This window comes from Sciurus vulgaris (genome assembly GCF_902686455.1).
Source record: "Sciurus vulgaris genome assembly, chromosome: 5".
Classification (NCBI taxonomy): domain Eukaryota; kingdom Metazoa; phylum Chordata; class Mammalia; order Rodentia; family Sciuridae; genus Sciurus; species Sciurus vulgaris.
In genome coordinates, this window is record NC_136465.1 from 23,901,769 (window position 1) to 23,920,868 (window position 19,100).

Below are 19,100 nucleotides of genomic sequence, written 5' to 3' on the forward strand. Positions count from 1 at the left end.
TGGGAGAATTTCTTTGCCACTCATACTTCAGATAGAGCACTAATTTCCAGAATATATAAAGAACTCAAAAACCTCTACACCAAGAATACAAATAATCTAATCAACAAATGGGCTAAGGAAATGAACAGACACTTCACAGAAGAAGATGTACAAGCAGTCAACAGATATATGAAAAAATGTTCAACATCTCTAGTAATAAGAGAAATGCAAATCAAAACTACTCTGAGATTCCATCGCACCCCAATTAAAATGGTGATTATCAAGAATACAAGCAACAATAGGTGTTGGAAAGGATGTGGGGAAAAAGGTACACGCATATATTGCTGGTGGGGCTGCAAATTAATGCAGCCATTCTGGAAAGCAGTGTGGAGATTCCTTAGAAAACTTGGATTGGACCCACCATTTGACCCAGCTATCCCACTCCTTGGCCTGTATCCATAGGACTTAAAATCAGCATACTGCAGAGATACAGCCACATCAATGTTCACAGCTGCTCAATTCACAATAGCCAGTGTGTGGAACCAACCTAGATGCCCTTCTGTTGATGAATGGATAAAGAAACTGTGGTGTATGTATATACACAATGGAATATTACTCAGCTATAAAGAATAATAAAATTATGGCATTTGCAGGCAAATTGATGAATTTGGAGAATATCATGCTAAGTGAGATAAGCCAAGCTCAAAAAACCAAAGGACGAATGATCTCGCTGATAAGCGGATGATGACACATAATGGGGGGTGGAAGGGGGGGAAGAATGGAGGAAGGAATGATTCTATAGAGGGAAAAGAGGGGTGGGGGGAGGAAAAAAGAACAAATCAAACACCATTACCCTATGTAAATGTATGATTAAGCAAATGTTATGCTGTTACTCCATGTACAAACAGAAACCAGATGTATCCCATTTGTTTACAATAAAAATAAATTAAAAAAAAATTCTTGGTATATCTGAGAATAACATTCTAAAATGCATATGGAAAAAAATATGTGGTAGGAATTGGCCAGATTTTTCTTAAAGAACAAGGTGGGAAGACTTGATTTACTGATATAAAGACTTAAAAACTTTAATAATTAAGATAGTTTCATACTGACGCAAATATAGCCAGAGATCAATGGAACAATATAAAGAATCCAGAAACACAAACAAATATACTTCATTTACAATAAAAATAGCACTATACAGCAGTGGGTAAAGAAAGGTCTTTAATAAATTATATAGGATAAACTAGATATTAAATAGCCAACAATAAAATAAAATGTCTCCTTTAGACTATGTAGAAAAATCCTCAGGTAAACTGGCAGGTCTAAAGCTAAAAGGAAAATAATGTCCAAACTTGGAATCAACCAAGATGTCCTTCTGTAGGTGAATGGATAAGTAAATTGTAGCACATCTATTCAATGTCATAAAGAAATGAACTATAAGACACAAAAAGATGGAAGGAACTTCAGTGCATATTTTTGAGAGAATTCATTCTGAAAAGGCTACATATTTCATGATTCCAACTAGATGACATTCTGGAAGAGACAATACTATGGAGAGCTAGTAAAATGATTGATGGATGCCAGGGCAGAGGTCAGATATAAACAGGTAGAACACTGGAGTTTTAGAGCAGTAAACAATTTTGTATGATTCTATAATGGAGGATATATGGCATTGTTCATTAGTCAAAACCCATTGAAACTAAAACACAAAAAGCAAGTCCTAACGTAAACTGTGCATTCTGACAATAAATATGCCAATATTGGCTCATCAAATGTAATACATGTACCATTCTGGTGTGTTGATTGTGGGAGCAGACAATCAAAATGACTAAAGACACTGACATAAATTAGAAGACTATGCAATATCACAGTCTTTTATTCCATGAAATAATCTTTGATAAAAGTGTTTTATTCTACACAAGAAGAATGTCTGTGTTACAAGAACTTACCCATGATTGCTTATTAAGTGACAGAGCCAGAATCAGAACCACAGTCAATACTTTTTCCCCACAAAGCTGAGAAAGCTGCTGCACTCACAAATGCATTAACCACACCTTTTTGTCTTTGCATATACGGGAGCTAAATATCGCTCTCTTTAAAAATGTTCTCTCTTTCTTTTCTTTTCTTTCTTTTTTTTTTTAATTCTTTGACCTCGCTCAAAATAACTGGCATTCTCTGGGGTTTTTCCTAACCCAAAAGGGCCAATATATCATTTTTAGTCAAACTGTATTAAAGTAAAGCTCTTCCTTAGTGGCACACATAACACCTCTAAAACAGATTCTGACATGTGAATTAATGACATCAAGAATTGTCAATTTTATATTAGGTATAGAGGAGTGAAGGGGGGAAGGGTATGTTGGTAGGAATTACAATAGAGTGAAACAGACATTATTACCTCATGTACATATATGACTGCATGACTGATGTGATCCTACAATATGTATAATCAAAAAAATCAGAGATTACCCTCTATTTATGTATGATCTATAAAAATGCATAAATGCATTCTACTGTCATGTACAACTAATTAGAACAAATTTGTAAACTTATCATATCACACATAATAGTGTGGACAGCTAATAAGTGTTCAATAAACAGTTGGTGAGTGTAATTTTAAAAAGTCAGACAAATAGTAAGTTATTTCTCAGTTCCAATTCTCTGTAGATAGATTATGATGAATACAGAGAATGAAAATCCTATTTTATGCTGCTTAAGTTTTATTGTATATCAAATTATATATACTTAAGTTATAAAAATTTATATATGAGGAATCAGAATCTGATTTTTTAAAGAAGTATTTCTAAAGTGCATGAACATACACAGGACTTTTAGACTATAAAATGATCTGACATTTTTATCATTATTTAAAAAAATATTTTAGAGCCTGGAGACATTTCTATGCTTGAAGAAAGCCTGAGGCATTATGAAAATAGGTTCTAATAACTTAATTAAGTTATTAGAATTTTTGTTTTTAATAGGGTTAGCATACAGTTGCACATTTTCCTGATGAATGTGAACAAATTAATTACAAATTAATTATAGATCTATACACTTTAAACTTCTGCCCTATATCCAAAAAATTATACTTCTTTATTCAAATTGTTTTTCCCTTAATATAAAAAATAAAATGAGTAATGGTTAAGAGATACAGCCTTAATAAGGAAATAGTAACCTACTTTTGCCCCTTCAGTAACATGTGCACAGGCTCATTTCACTAATTCTCAGCATCTGGCTAATTCCATTATAGAACATGTCAATAGCCTCATCTCCTTCAGCTTCAGTAATGAGTTTCACTCTAAGCTTTAGGGAAAGACAAAGATCAACAGAGAAAAAGAGCACAAAATGTCATACACACACAAACACACATACACTCTCTCCCCCCAACACACACACACACACACACGCGCGTGCGTAGACACATCTGGACATGCTTCTCCAAAGATGAAAACTACATTCAATTTCCTTATCATGTGGACAAGCTGTTTAATTTGAAACACCTGTTTTATATATGGAGACTCACTCTTATGTGTAGTTGTAATACCAAAGCCCTCATGGATCATGAATGTTTTCCTTCTGCCTCATGACAACTCTCCCTCCCGACTCCCAGAATAACATCTGTCATAACTACTACTGATATCTTTTCATCAACTTAATTCCTGAATCTAAATCAAAATATAAAACATTCATCTTAGAAAGCTCCCACATTTTTCTTCATGGAAAAAGTTGTTCTGATATTTCCAGCTTCCCTATGTGATGGGCTGACAGATCTGGTTCCATGAGAATGTTATAGGCCAGACTATAAGGGAAATGACTAAACAGACTCCATTTTTCTTTGAGACTCCATGTTACGTAGGAAATAAGCTTCTCCCAAGGGAACACCCCACCTCTGTACCCATCCTCAGTTACTTAGTGTGACATGTTTAGCAATAAAAATGACAATTCTCATGTAATGAAAAATTGCTCTTTTGATCTCTATTGCTCTTAACCAATGTATCATGTGAACAGTGACTGTGTGGATATTAGAAACCATTCTTTAGTTTGTACCTAGGTAAGGATCATTTTGACCCACTTCTCCCTTTGTTGATGATCTCATGATGTTAGTTTGTAATTTCAAATCATAGCAACAAACACTTATGACTGATGTGATTTTTGGTATAAGAACCCTACAACCCTATGGTCCGGGCTGTTCTCCCAATAGCCATTTTTTAGGGCATTGTGTAAGACAGTCAGCCGGCCGACTTAATAAAGACTCTCAAATTTGGACTTCTCAGTGGTGATGGGTCTGTTCTTAAGTTGCACCCCATAACACCCATGTAAATTTTCTATTCCTTTTTTTTTTTTGTTGAGAGACATATCTCGCTATGTTGCCCAGGCTCGTCTCAAATACACAATCCTCCTGAGTAGCTGGATCAACAGGCATGCACCACTGTGTGCCCAGTTTCTTATTTCTTTTATCTTTAGATCATGTTCAGGCTATAGAAATCAAAACTCATGAGACTATCATGTAGAACATTGACTCCCCAGAAAATTAAATAAAAATTCTTCATCTTAATGGAATATAATTATATCCAAAAAGTGATTATAATAATATTCTAATATTTAAGTAATTCACTTTAAATGGCAACATTTTAAAACACATAAATTTTCATATTTCTTCTAGTATAGAAAAACAACTACTTTCTACTTACCACTTTTAATAGTTGTATTTTCCAATAATTCTGTTTGGAGTTGCAGTTCTGCTTCTCCAAGTATCTTCAGAACCGAATCTGTAGGGCTTTTCCCCCAGACTTTTCTTGGAGATCCGCTAGGATCTAATTTAATAACTTCTCCCACTGTATGCTCTATTTAAAAAAAGATAGAAAGAAGTAATTTTCAATGATAAAAATAATAAATCTGCACTGGCAGATTTTGGGATCTTTTATCTAAGTGACTGCATAAAGAGAAAAAAATTAAATCAAAAAGACATCAGATAAAGAATGAATCGTAAGATACATATGCTTATGGATTAAGAGTAGAAAAAGTATTTCTAATAAAATTTGTCTTATTTTATATACCATAGGTAGGCAATGAACATTTTTTGACAATAACAATTTTGGGTAAATTAATTTAACAAAATTTAGTGATGCAAACTATAGAAAATCTATTGAAGTTTGAGTCACTGGAACATTTAGTAGTAAAATATGAAGTATATAGTTATCTAGAAGTAACACACAGAATATAAAATATTGTGGGGCATAAGTTATACAGGCTGTATAATTGTAACCTATAAAGGTCGATACTGTTTTTTGTACCATTTCCAAGAAAATAAGTACATGCAAAACAGCAGGTAATATTCAGTTTTGTACAATCAACATGACTTCAATTAGAAACTAATTTTTAAAAGGTAAGTTTTTAAAATTAATTTTAAACAAAACAGAGAATCAGAACCATACCTTTAAAGTCATCTGATATCTGACAAAGGTGGCAAAGCAATGCAATAGGGAGGAAAGAATCTTTAAGAAGCAATGTAACTGAATGTCCATAAGAAAAAAGAAAAGAAAACCATAAAGTTCAACCCCGTAAATGCAGGGAGAGAAAACCCAATGGAATCAATAGTCTCTCTGAGCTGAGGAGGCCACAACTGAGAGCCTAGGGAGGCCAAAGTGGCTAGAGTTTATGGGATTAAGAGAACTGAAAAGTAGAAAGTTACACATAAAGAGAACTCGGTGGCGGGGGGGGGGTGTTTCAAGATGGCGAACTAGAGGGTGGCTGCATTTCATGTTGCTCCAGGACTCAGGATTCAAAAGAGGAGATATTGAGAGACTTGGGACCAACTCAAAGCAGCTGGGTGAGTCTCTCTCGTTGGGGAGGTGTCCCAGATGGGGCGGTAGTCCCAGAACGCAGGGAACTTTGTGAAGTAGAGCTGCCCGGCGAGACACCCCTCCCCCCGCTGGAGCAGTGAACTCCGACAACTGGGAGCATTGAAGAGGAGGCCGCTCAGCACAGCACTTGGACTCAGAGCAACCACTGGGGCTCGGGGTGGCTGCCCAGAGGAGGGGCTGCGAGAAGAGCTGTTTGGACTCAGAGCGACCACTCCTGAACACCGGGGGGCAGCCTGGAGGAGGAGCACGGTGGGTTGCTTGGTCTCGGAGTGGCCGCACCAGAGCTCCGGACGGCTGCCAGGAGGAGGCGTGCAGCAGGTCGCTTGGACTCAGAGCGACTCAGAGCAACCGATCCTGAACACCCGGGGGGCTACCTGGAAGAGGATGAGGAACGGGCGGGTCACTTGGAGTGACTGCCCAGGGCTACGGGTGGATGGTGGGAGGTGGAGGTGCACAGTGAGTTGCTTGGACTCCTAGTGACCGCACCGGAACACCGGGCGGCTGTCCGGAGGAAGAGGCGTGCAGTGGGTTGCTGGGTCTCGGAGCAATTGTACGGGGCTCCAGGTGGCTGCTCAGAGGAGGGGCCGCATAGCCAGGCGATTAGGTGCAGAGCAGGGTCCCAGGACCTAGGAGGCTTCTTGGTGGAAGAGCCGCACAGAGACATGCTTAGGGGCAGAGTGAAGGTTCCAGGACTGCGGGCAGATTCTCCGAGGAGAGGCAGCCTAAGGAGACTCATGTGTGAAGGGTGAGGCTCCCAGGCCCAGGAGGTAGGTCCAGGCCCCTGGGAACATTGCAGAGGAAGGCAGCCCAGCCCAGGCGGTAGTTGTGGATTGAGGGGAACCTCTGGAATCGGAACTGACCAGCGAGACCTCCCCACCGGGTGAGTCTTCCCTGCCGGGTGAGATTTTCCCACAAGGATGGTAAAACCAGAGACACAGGCCCAAACAGGCCTTGCCTCAGCCCGCAGTCTAGTTCCCCTTTGGATGACCACTGGTCAACAAGTGGAGGCACCTCTGCCCACTAGCAGGGAATATACCCCACCTGAAGGCAACCACCCCTAGAGAGGCAGCTTCCTTGTGGAACACCACACTATCAACTTCCTCCAAGACTTCAGCCTACTGAAGGCTAAGAGGGGATACACTAGAAATCTTCAGGGACATTATAAGTCAATAGAGGAAATCTGCAATATCTCAGGGGTCCACTGATACCTGAACAATATGAGAAAACAAGGGAAGAAAATGCCCCAAACAAATCTAGATGTTACATCAATAAAACCCAATGACAGCATGGCAGAAGAAATGACAGAAAGGGAGTTCAGAATGTACATAATTAAAATGATCAGAGAAGCAAACGATGAGATGCAAGAGCAAATGCAGTCACTGAATGATGAGATGAAAGAGCAAATGCAGGCATTGCATGATCGCACCAATTGACAGTAAAAAGAGCAAATACAGGAAGCAAAAGATCATTTCAATAAAGAGTTAGAGATATTGAAAAAAAAAAAAACAGAAATCCATGAAATGAAGGAAACAATAAACCAAATTAAGAACTCCATAGAAAGCATATCCAGTAGGATAGAACACCTGGAAGACAGAACCTCAGACAGTGAAGACAAAATATTTAACCTTGAAAACAAAGTTGACCAAACAGAGATGATGGTAAGAAATCATGAACAGAATCTACAAGAACTATGGGATATCATGAAAAGGCCAAACTTAAGAATTATTGGGATTGAGGAAGGCTTAGAGAAACAAGCCAAAGGAATGAACAATCAATTCAATGAAATAATATCAGAAAATTTCCCAAATCTGAAGAATGAAATGGAAAATCAAGTACAAGAGGCTTATAGGACTCCAAATACACAAAATTACAACAGACCCACACCAAGGCACATTATAATGAAAATACCTAACATACAAAATAAAGACAGAATTTTAAAGGGTGTGAGAGAAAAGAACCAAATTACATTCAGGGGGAAACCAATACGGATATCAGCAGATTTTTCAATCCAGACCCTAAAATCTAGAAGGGCCTGGAACAACATTTTTCAAGCCCTGAAAGAAAATGGATGCCAACCAAGAATCTTATACCCAGCAAACTTACCTTCAAATTTGACGATGAAATAAAATCCTTCCATGATAAACAAAAGCTAAAAGAATTTACAAAATTAAAGCCAGCATTACAGAACATTCTCAGCAAAATATTCCATGAGGAAGAGATGAAAAACAAAGAAGCAAATCAGCAAAGGGAGGAATTATCCTAAAGGAACTGTCAAATAAAGGAGGAACCAAGTCATGTCAAATAAATAAATAAATAAAATAAAATAAATGAACCAAATGACCGGGAATACAAATCATATCTCAATAATAACCCTGAATGTTAATGGCCTGAATTCATCAATCAAAAGACATAGACTGGCAGATTGGATTAAAAAGAAAGATCCAACAATATGTTGCCTGCAAGAGACTCCCCACATAGAAAAAGATACACATAGACTAAAGGTGAAAGGATGGGGAATAACATACACAAGGACTCAGCAAAAAAGCTGGAGTATCCATCCTCATTTCAGATAATGTGGACTTCAAGCCAAAGTTAGTCAGAAGGGATAAAGAAGGACATTTCATACTGCTTAAGGGAAAGCATAAATCAGCAAGATATAACAATCATAAACATCTATGCCCCGAACACTGGCTTATCCATGTATGTCAAACAAATCCTTCTCAATTTCAGAAACCAAATAGACCATAACACAATAATACTAGGTGATTTTAACATGCCTCTCTCACCACTGCACAGATCTTCCAAACAAAAATTGAACAAAGAAACCATAGATCTCAATAACACAATCAATAATTTAGACTTAACAGACATTTATAGAGTATAACATCCAACCAAGAGCAAATACACTTTCTTCTCAGCAGCACATGGATCCTTCTCTAAAACAGACCATATATTATGCCACAAAGCTAATGTTAGCAAATACAAGAAGATAGAGACACTACCTTGTATTCTATCAGATCATAATGGATTGAAGTTAGAAATAAATGAAAGAGTAAAAAACAGAAACTACTCCAACACCTGGAGATTAAACAATATGCTATTATATGATGAATGGATAACAGAAGATATTAGGAAGGAAATTAAAAAATTCTTAAAGGTAAATGAGAACAAAGAAACATCATATCAAAATCTCTGGGACACTATGAAAGCAGTACTTAGAGGAAAATTTTTTTCATGGAGCGCATTTAATAAAAGAAGTAAAACTCAACAAATAAATGACCTAACACTACAGCTCAAAGCCCGAGAAAAAGAAGAACAGACCAGCACCAAAAGTAGTAGAAGACAGGAAATAGTTAAAATCAGAGCTGAAATCAATGAAATTGAAACAAAAGAAGTAATACAAAAAATTGAGAAAATAAATAGTTGGTTCTTTGAAAAAAATAAACAAAATTGATAAACCTTTAGCCACACTAACAAAGAGAAGACGAGAGAAAACCCAAATCACTAAAATTAGGAATGAACAAGGAAATATCACAACAGACACGATTGAAATACAAAACATAATTAGAAGCTATTTTGAAAATCTATACTCCAACAAAACAGAAAATTTCCAAGCCATCAACAGGTTTCTAAAGACATATGAATTACCTAAACTGAACGAGGAGGACATACACAATTTAAATAGACCAATTTCAAGTAATGAAATAGAAGAAGTCATCAAAAGCCTACCAACAAAGAAAAGTCCGGGACCAGATGGGTTCTCAGCCGAGTTCTACAAAACCTTTAAAGAAGAGCTCATTCCAATACTTCTCAAAGTATTCCATAAAATAGAAGAGCAGGGAACCCTCCCAAACTCATTCTATGAAGCCAATATCACACTGATACGTAAACCAGACAGATACACATCGAGGAAAGAAAATTTCAGACCAATATCCTTAATGAACATCAACACAAAAATTCTCAACAAAATTTTAGCAAATCGCATCCAAAAATATATTAAAAAGATAGTGCACCATGATCAAGTTGGTTTCATTCCAGGGATGCAAGGTTGGTTCAACATCCAGAAATCAATAAATGTAATTCACCACATTAATAGACTTAAAGTCAAGAATCACATGATTATTTCAATAGATGCAGAAAAAGCATTTGATAAAATACAGCACCCCTTCATGCTCAAAACACTAGAAAAAATAGGGACAGTGGAAACATTCCTTAACATTGTAAAGGCCATTTATGCTACGCCCATGGCTAATATCATTCTAAATGGTGAAAAACTGAAAGCATTCCCCCTGAAAACTGGAACAAGGCAGGGATGCCCTCTTTCACCACTTCTATTCAATATCGTCCTTCAAACTCTAGCCAGAGCAATTAGACAGACCAAAGAAATTAAAGGGATACGAATTGGAAAAGAAGAACTCAAACTATCCCTATTTGCTGATGACATGATTATATACTTAGAGGAACCAGGAAATTCCAGTAGAAAACTTTTAGAACTCATAGGTGAATTCAGTAAAGTAGTGGGATATATATAAGATCAATACACGTAAATCTAATTCCTTTTTTTTACATAAGTGATGAATCTTTGGAAAGAATAATTAGGAAAACTACCCCATTCACAAAAGCCTCAAAAAAAATAAAATACTTGGGAATCAATCTCACAAAGAGGTGAAAGACCTCTACAATGAGAACTACAGAACACTAAAGAAAGAAATCAAAGAAAACCTTAGAAGATGGAAAAATCTCCCATGTTCTTAGATAGGCAGAATTAATATTGTCAAAATGGCCATACTTCCAAAAGTACTATACAGATTCAATGCAATTCCAATTAAAATCCCAATGACATACCTTACAGAAATAGAGCAAGCAATCATGAAATTCATCTGGAAGAATAAGAAACCCAGAATAGCTAAAGCAATCCTTAGCAGGAATAGTGAAATAGGGGATATCGCAATACCAGATCTTCAACTCTACTACAAAGCAATAGTAACAAAAACGGCATGGTATTGGTACCAAAATAGACAGGTAGATCAATGGTACAGAATAGAGGACACGGACACAAACCCAAATAAATACAATTTTCTCATACTAGACAAAGGGGGCAAAAATATGCAATGGAGAAAAGATAGCCTCTTCAACAAATGGTGCTGGGAAAACTGGGAAACCATATGCAACAGAATAAAATTAAACCCCTATCTCTCACCCTGCACAAAACTCAACTCACAATGGATTAAGGACCTCGGAATCAGACCAGAGACCCTGCAGATTATAGAAGAAAAAGTAGGTCCAGATCTTTAACATGTTGGCTTAGGACCAGAGTTCCTCAATAGGACCCCCACAGCACAAGAAATAAAAGCAAGAATCAATAACTGGGATAGATTCAAACTAAAAAGCTTTCACTCAGCAAAGGAAACTATCAGCAATGTGAAGAGAGAGCCTACAGAGTGGGAGAAAATCTTTGCCAATCATACTTCAGATAGAGCACTAATTTCCAGAATCTCTAAAGAACTCAAAAAACTCTACACCAAGAATACAAATAATCCAATCGACAAATGGGCTAAGGAAATGAATAGACACTTCACAGAAGAAGATCTACAAGCAATCAACAAACATATGGAAAAATGTTCAACATCTCCAGTAATAAGAGAAATGCAAATCAAAACCACCCTAAGATTCCATCTCACCCCAATTAGAATGGTGATTATCAAGAACACAAGCAACAACAGGTGTTGGCGAGGATGTGGGGAGAAAGGTACACGCATACATTGCTGGTGGGGTTGCAAATTAGTGCAGCCACTCCGGAAAGCAGTGTGGAGATTCCTTAGAAAACTTGGAATGGACCTACCATTTGACCCAGCTATCTCACTCCTCAGCCTATACCCAAAGGACTTAAAATCAGCACACTACAGAGATACAGCCACATCAATGTTCATAGCGGCTCAATTCACAATAGCCAGACTATGGAACCAACCTAGATGTCCTTCAGTTGATGAATGGATAAAGAAACTGTGGTTGTATATATATACAATGGAATATTACTCAGCTATAAAGAATAATAAAATTATGGCATTTGCAGGCAAATGGATGAAATTGGAGAATATCATGTTAAGTGAGATAAGCCAATCTCAAAAATCCAAAAGAGGAATGATCTGACTGATAAGCAGATGATGACATTTAATGGGGGGTGGAAGTGGGACAAGAATGGAGGAAGGAGGGACTGTATAGAGGGAAAAGAGAGGTGGGAGGGGTGGGGGGGAAGCAAAAAAATAATGGAATGAATGAAACATCATTACTTTATATACATTTATGAATATGCAAATGGTATGCTGTTACTCCATGTACAAACAGAAACAACATGTATCCCATTTGTTTACAGTAAAAATAAATTAAAAAAAAAACAAACTGTGGTATATATATATATATACAATGAAATATTACTCAGCCATAAAGAATGATAAAATTATGGCATTTGCAAGTAAATGGATGAAACTGGAGAATATCATGCTATGTGAGATAAGCCAATGTCAAAAAACCAAAGGACAAATGATATCGCTAATAAGTGGATGATGACACATAATGGGGGGAAGGAGGGGTTAGTGTTAGGGTTAGAGTTAGGGTTAGGGAGGGGGGCAAGAATGGAGGAAGGAAGGATTGTATAGAGGGAAAAGAGGGGTGGGAGGGGTAGAGGAAGGGAAAAAATAACAGAATGAATCAAACAACATTACCCTATGTAAATTTATGATTACACAAATGGTATGCCTTTACGCCATGTACAGAGAAACAACATGTATCCCATTTGTTTACAATAATTAAAAAAAAAAAAAAAAAAAAAGAGGAACTCGGGTAAATTGTAAAAAGCCATTTCAAGTTTTCAGTTGAGCAGTGATAAGCACATCAGTATATCACCTGTAAGGAAATTACTGTTATCTAGAGAAAAGACTACCCAATAATAGTAGAGGGAATAATAATTGGGAGTTTACAGAGCCAGAAATAGTTCCTATTTCTAAGCTGGAAAAGAATTACTTACAATTCACAAGGCTTCAGGCAAATTATTCAGAAAGGTTGCTGATTTAGCTAAGGGGCAAGATTAGAAATAAACACTGCTCTGTGTTCCACTTAACAGAGCTTAAAAGCAAGACCTAAAAGGGTCAAGTTATTCACAAGTAACTAAATTCTGTCCCAAACAAAGGTCAAGAATATTTACAGGAATACAAAAATACATAGTCCCACAAATTAAAATTTACAATATTTGGCCCCCCCAAAATCATCCTAGCAAAATACAACCTATGATAAAATGAAAAAATAAAAATTGGTCAATTGAAACCAATCATACTAATAGACAAGAACATTTGTAATTGTCATTAACTGAATTTCATATATTTAACAACCTAGAGAAAAGAGTGGCTATGGTAATCAGAGGTAAGGAAGATATTAACAAGATCAATAGTGAAGAAGGGAAGAACCACCCCCCAAAACAAACAAGAACAAGAACAACAGAAACCCAAACCTGAAAAAAACTAATGCCCAAGAATTTTCTAAATGTGATGAAAACTATAAACTCATAAATCAAGAAGCACAACAAAACTCAAGCAAAAGAAATATGATGAAAATGACATCAAGAGCATCATGATCAAATTCACTACAAACAAGGTTATAGGGAAAAATCTGAAAAGCAAGCGAAAAAAAAAGACACAACTCAGAGCAATAAAACTAAGAATAAGAATTACAGACTTCCCATCACAAGTAAAACGACAGTGGGAAACAGCATTAAAGTACTAAAAACAACAACAGCAATACCAACGAATTAGAATTTTGCAAAAAAGGAAGGCAAAATGTAAAGTTTTTACAAACACATAATAAAAGCTCAAACAATTCATCACTAGCGGGGCTGCACAGTAAGAGCTCTTAAAGGGAGTCCTACAGGCAGAAGAAAAATGACTGACAGAAATTTGCTCTACACAAAAGAATAAATAACACTGGAAATGGAGAGAACATGATAGAGACAAACCTTTGTCTTATTATTTAAATCACTTTAAAGGATAGATGACTATGAGATATGGGATTTATACTATAAGTAAAAACAACAACAGAAACAAAACCCCAAAACAAAAGCCCAAAGGCTGGGAGGGAATAAATACTGTTATAATTACTGTTGTAATGTTCTTACATTATATTTGAAGTATAATAAATAACTTAAAAATAGATCATGATATTACAGATACAATTAACTCTAAAGCAAATCCTAACATAGGACAATGAACTAGAAGTAATGTCAGAGATAAAATAGAATTATAAAAGATATTCAACTAATCAACAAATGCACAAAGAAAATGGAAAGGGAACAGGGAAGAAAAACAGATGGTACCAACAGAAAACAAATAGCAAAATGGTATACTTGAAGTTATATTGCTTGAAAGAGGTGTAAAAATACCAGCAAAAGGTTCTAAGATGATATTTTAAAAGCAAACCCAACAATATTCTGCATATAAGAAACCCACATTAAATATAGACACAAACAGATTAAGAGGGAAAAGTAAGGATAAAGGTACATCCTGCTGCCAGGCATTGGGGTGCATGCCTATAATCCCAGCTACTCTGGAGGCTGAGGAAGGAGGATTGCTAAATTGCAGGCCCGGTTGGGAAATTTAGAGACCCTGTATCAAAATTTTAAAAATAAAAGAAAGGGCTGAGGATGTAGCTCAGTGATAGAGTACCCCTAGATTCACTTCCCAATACTAAAGAAAAAAAAAGATGAACAACTAATGTTAAACAAAAGAAAGCAGAAGTGATTATATAAATATCAAAGAAAACATTTTAAAAACTATTAACAATAGATACACAGATGATTCTCAAATATCATTATGCTTGCTGAGTAAAAGAAGTTGGACACAAAGGAACACAAACTTTTAGGTTCTGTTTATGATATTCTAGAACAAAAATATTTAATCTAAGGTAGAAAAAAATTACAGAAAAAAAGTTGCCTCTGAGAGGCGAGGGGCAAAAACCAACTGGGACGAGACATGAAATATTTTGCTGTGATGGTCACGTTCTCTATCTTGATAGGGATTTAGATTTTGAATCTCTAAGCATTTGTTGAAACAGCAAGTGTACACTTATGATGTATATATTTCATTGTTCACAAATTTAACATAAAAAGAGAAAAACTTCTGAACAAATATTGAATTCCAATAAATAAATATATGATTGGAATTAGCGAAAAGTGTACTAATGTTGGCAGTTTACTCTAAACTGTATCAAAAAATATGACAAGACTCATTGATGGATAAAAGGATAGATATTGATAATGTAAATGTCAAATGTTAATAATAGAATTTAAATGGAAGGTATATGACATTCATTGTGAAATTATTTTAATTTTGCTATATGTTTGACATTTTTCACAATAAAATGCTGGCAAAAGTAAATTATGTATGGCAATATAAATGAAATGTTACACAGTTGTAAAAAAAACAAGGGAATTTTTAAAAAATTCCTTTTAGTTATATACATCCCCAGGAAATACCCTGACATTATCACAAAGGTATGGAAATTAACCCACTCAAATTCAATCCTCAACACTTCCCCCTTCCCTGCCTGGTTCCCTCCCTCCACTCTATTGATCTCCCTTCAATTCATTTGCAGTTTCTTCTTCTAAAAATCAGTGTCCTGTGGATATCCTCAATTCTGGGATACACCAAACCACATCCGTGCATGCGCATACGGATGTTTGGTTGGATTTACTCACTGTTTTTCCCTTTTTCTGTACCTTCATCCTCCTCCTCTATCCCTTCTGTCTATTCTACTGATCTTTGCTCTACTTTGATGAAATGCCTTCTCCCTTTTTTCCTTTCTATTTATTACCCCCCCCCCCCTTTTGAGATCAGCTTCTGCATATCAGAGAAAACATTCAAAATTTGACTTTTGCAAATTGGTTTACTTCATTTAACATGATAGTCTCCAGTTTCATCCATTTACTGCCAAATGCCATGATGTCATTGTTCTTTATGGCTGAGTAATACTCTATTGTATATGTACCACATTATCTATTCATCTGCTGAAAAGCACCAAGGTTGGTTCCATAGCTTGGTCATTGTGAATTGTGCTGCTATAAACGTTAAATAGGGGTGCAACATTACAGTGAGCTCATTTAAAACCATTTGGCTAGACACCTAGGAGTGAAATAGCTAGATCACATGGTGGTTCCAGTCTTAGTTTTATGAGGAATTGCCACGCTGCTTTCCAGAGTGGTTGCACAAATTTGCACTCCTGCCAACAATGTTTGCGTGTACCTTTTCCCCCACCTCCTTGCCAATATTACTATCTTAATAATTACTATTACTGGAGTGAGATGAAATCTCAGTGTAGTTTTGATTTATACTAATTTCTAGAGCTATTGAACATTTTTACATATATTTGAGAAGTGTCTGTTCTTTTGCCCATTTATTGACTGGGCTGGGGGTTTGGGTGTGTGTGGGTGTATCTTAAGTTTTTCGAGTTCTTTGTATATTCTGAATATTAAGGGCCTGAGGAGCAGGTAGCAAAGATATTCACCCATTGTACAGGCTCTTTTTTCACTCTTGTTTCATTTGCTGTGCAGAAGATTTTTAATTTGATGCTATCCACTTAGTAGTTTTTAATTTTATTTCTTGTGTTTTGCTATGCAGAAGCTTTTTAATTTGATGCTATCCACTTACTGGTTTTTAATTTTATTTCTTGTGCTTTAGGAGTCTTGTTAAGGAAGTTGGTTCCTGTTGGAGAATTTGGCCTACTTTTTTTTTTTTTTTCCCCTAGCAATTGCAGGGTTTGTGGTCTAATTTCTAGGTCTTTGATTCACTCTGAATTGACTTTGGACAGGGTGACAGATATAGGGATTAAATATCTTTTTATTTTTTTACATATGGATTTCCAGTTTTCCAGGACCATTTGTTAAAGAGGCTATCTTTTCTCTAACATATGTTTTTGGCACCTTTGTCTAGTATCAGATGACTGTATTTATGTGGGTTTGTCTCTGTGTCTTCTAGTGGTCTTCATGATTGTTTTGGTGCCAGTACCATGCTGGTTTTGTTACTATAGTTCTATAGTGTAATTTGAGGTCTGGTATTGAGATGCCTCCTGCTTCACTTTTCTTGTTATGTACCGCTTTAGCCATTCTGAGTCTCTTATTCCAAATGAATTTCAGGACAGCTTTTTTCTAGTTCTGTGAAGAATATCATTGAAAAAACTAATGGGGGCAATGTTGAATCATTATAGTGCTTTTGGTAGTAAGGTCATTTTAACAATATTAATTCTGCCTATCCAAAAACATGGGAGGTCTTTCCATCTTCTAAAAAGTTTTCTTCAATTTCTTTCTTTAGTGTTCTATAGTTTTCATTGCAGATAGAGGTCTTTCACCCCTTTCGTTAGATTTTATGTTTTCATTTTTGGTACCAGGAATTGAACCCAGGGGTGTTTAACCACTGAGGCACTTCCCCAGCACTTTTTTATATTTTATTTAGAGAAAGGATCTTGCTAAGTTGTGTTAGGGCCTCACTAAACCTCGATAAATTGCTGAGGCTGACTTTGAAGTTGGAGTCCTCCTGCCTCAGCCTCCCAAGCTGCTGAGAGTATACTTGACACCATGCCTAAATATCTTTTGTTAGATTGACTCTTAAGTATTTTATTTCTTTTTTGAGGTTATTGTGAATGGGTCAGTTTTCCTCATTTCTTTTTCAGCAGATTTGTCATTGGAGTATAGGAACATGATTGATTTATTAGTGTTGATCTTACATCCTATTTTGTTGAATTCACTTATGAGTTCTAGAAACTTCTGTAGGAGTTTTTTTGGGTCTTCTAAATACAGGATCATGTCATCAGCAAACAAATAATTTGAGATACCGGAGATCTTGCTATGTTTCATTACTATTCTTATTTACTTCTAAGAATTTTTAAATTTCTCCCCTGATTTCTTCTGCTATCCATTCCTCACTCAAAAGTATTATTTAATCTCCAGGTGTTAGAGCTGTTTGTGTTTTGTATTTTATCATTGATTTCTAATATCTTTCCATTATGATCTGAAAGAATATCAACTTTTTTTTGTATTTGCTGAGATATGTTTTGTGACATATTTTAAAAAATGTTCCATGTGCTGCTGAGAACAAAGTGAATCCATTTGTTGATGGATTAAATATTTTATAGATGTGTGTTAGTTTCATATTATTAGTAGCATTTTTTTAGTTCTGCAGAATCTTTACTTAGTTTATGTCTGGATGATCAATTCACTGGTGAGAGAGATGTGTTAAAGTTACCCAATATTATTGAACTGTGGTCTATTTGATTCTTAATATTGAAAAGGGTTTGTTTTATGTATGTAGATGAACCAGTGTTTGGGGCATAAATATTTACAATCATTATATCTTGTTGTATGATTCTCTTAAGCAGTTCAAAGTGACCTTGTGTCTTCTGATTAATTTTGGCTTGAAGTCCACTTTATTTGATATAGCTGCCCCTGCTTGTTTATGAATACTATTTCAATAGTATGTTTTTTCTCATTCTTTCACTTTCAGTCTGTGGGTGTCTTTGCCTGTGAGGTGAGTCTCTTGCAGGCAGCCTATTGTTGGGTCTTGTTTTTAAATCCAATCTGCCAACATATGTCTTTTGATTGAATACTTTAGATCATTTACATTCAATGTTATAGAGATGATTTTTATTTCCTGCCATTTTGTTTATAATGTTTGAATTGGACTTGATTCTTCTTTGACTACTACTCTGCTGAAATTCCTCCCTATGCTGGCTTTCATTTCATTTTATTTTTTCTTCATTGAATATTGCACTGAGTATGTTTTATAGTATAGGCTTTCTGTTATAAATTCTTTTAGGTTCTATTTATCATGGAGAGTTTTTATTTCATTGTCAATTCTGGAGTTTAATTTTGCTGAGCCTAATATTCTTGGTTGGCATCTATTTTCTTTCAAATCTTGGTATATAGTATTCCAAGCCCTCCTGGCTTTTAGTGTCTGGTTTGAGAAATCAGTTGAAATCTGGATTGATTTACCTCTAAATGGGAGCAACTGCTTTTTTTGTGCAGCTTTTAAAATTCTATCCTTATCCTATATGTTATATGTTTTCATTATAATGAATCTAGGAGTGATTTTTGTATATATGGAGTCCTATATGACTTTGTATTTGAATTTCTGTCTCATACTTAAGGTCTGAAAATTTTTCTGGTATTATTTCATTGAAAATATTTTACATCCCTTTAGCTTGTATTCAGAGCCTTCATCC

The 19,100-nt window shown here is 35.9% G+C and overlaps 1 protein-coding gene across 1 annotated transcript in view; it reads right to left on the reverse strand.

Annotated features, from left to right (window-relative positions):
* NEK1 (NIMA related kinase 1) overlaps window positions 1-19,100 on the reverse strand; it is a 240,752-nt gene that overhangs the window by 60,165 nt on the left and 161,487 nt on the right. Inside the window, 1 exon segment of the mRNA XM_079142970.1 lies at window positions 4,671-4,823. Within this exon segment, the coding sequence (XP_078999096.1) occupies window positions 4,671-4,823 (153 nt within the window).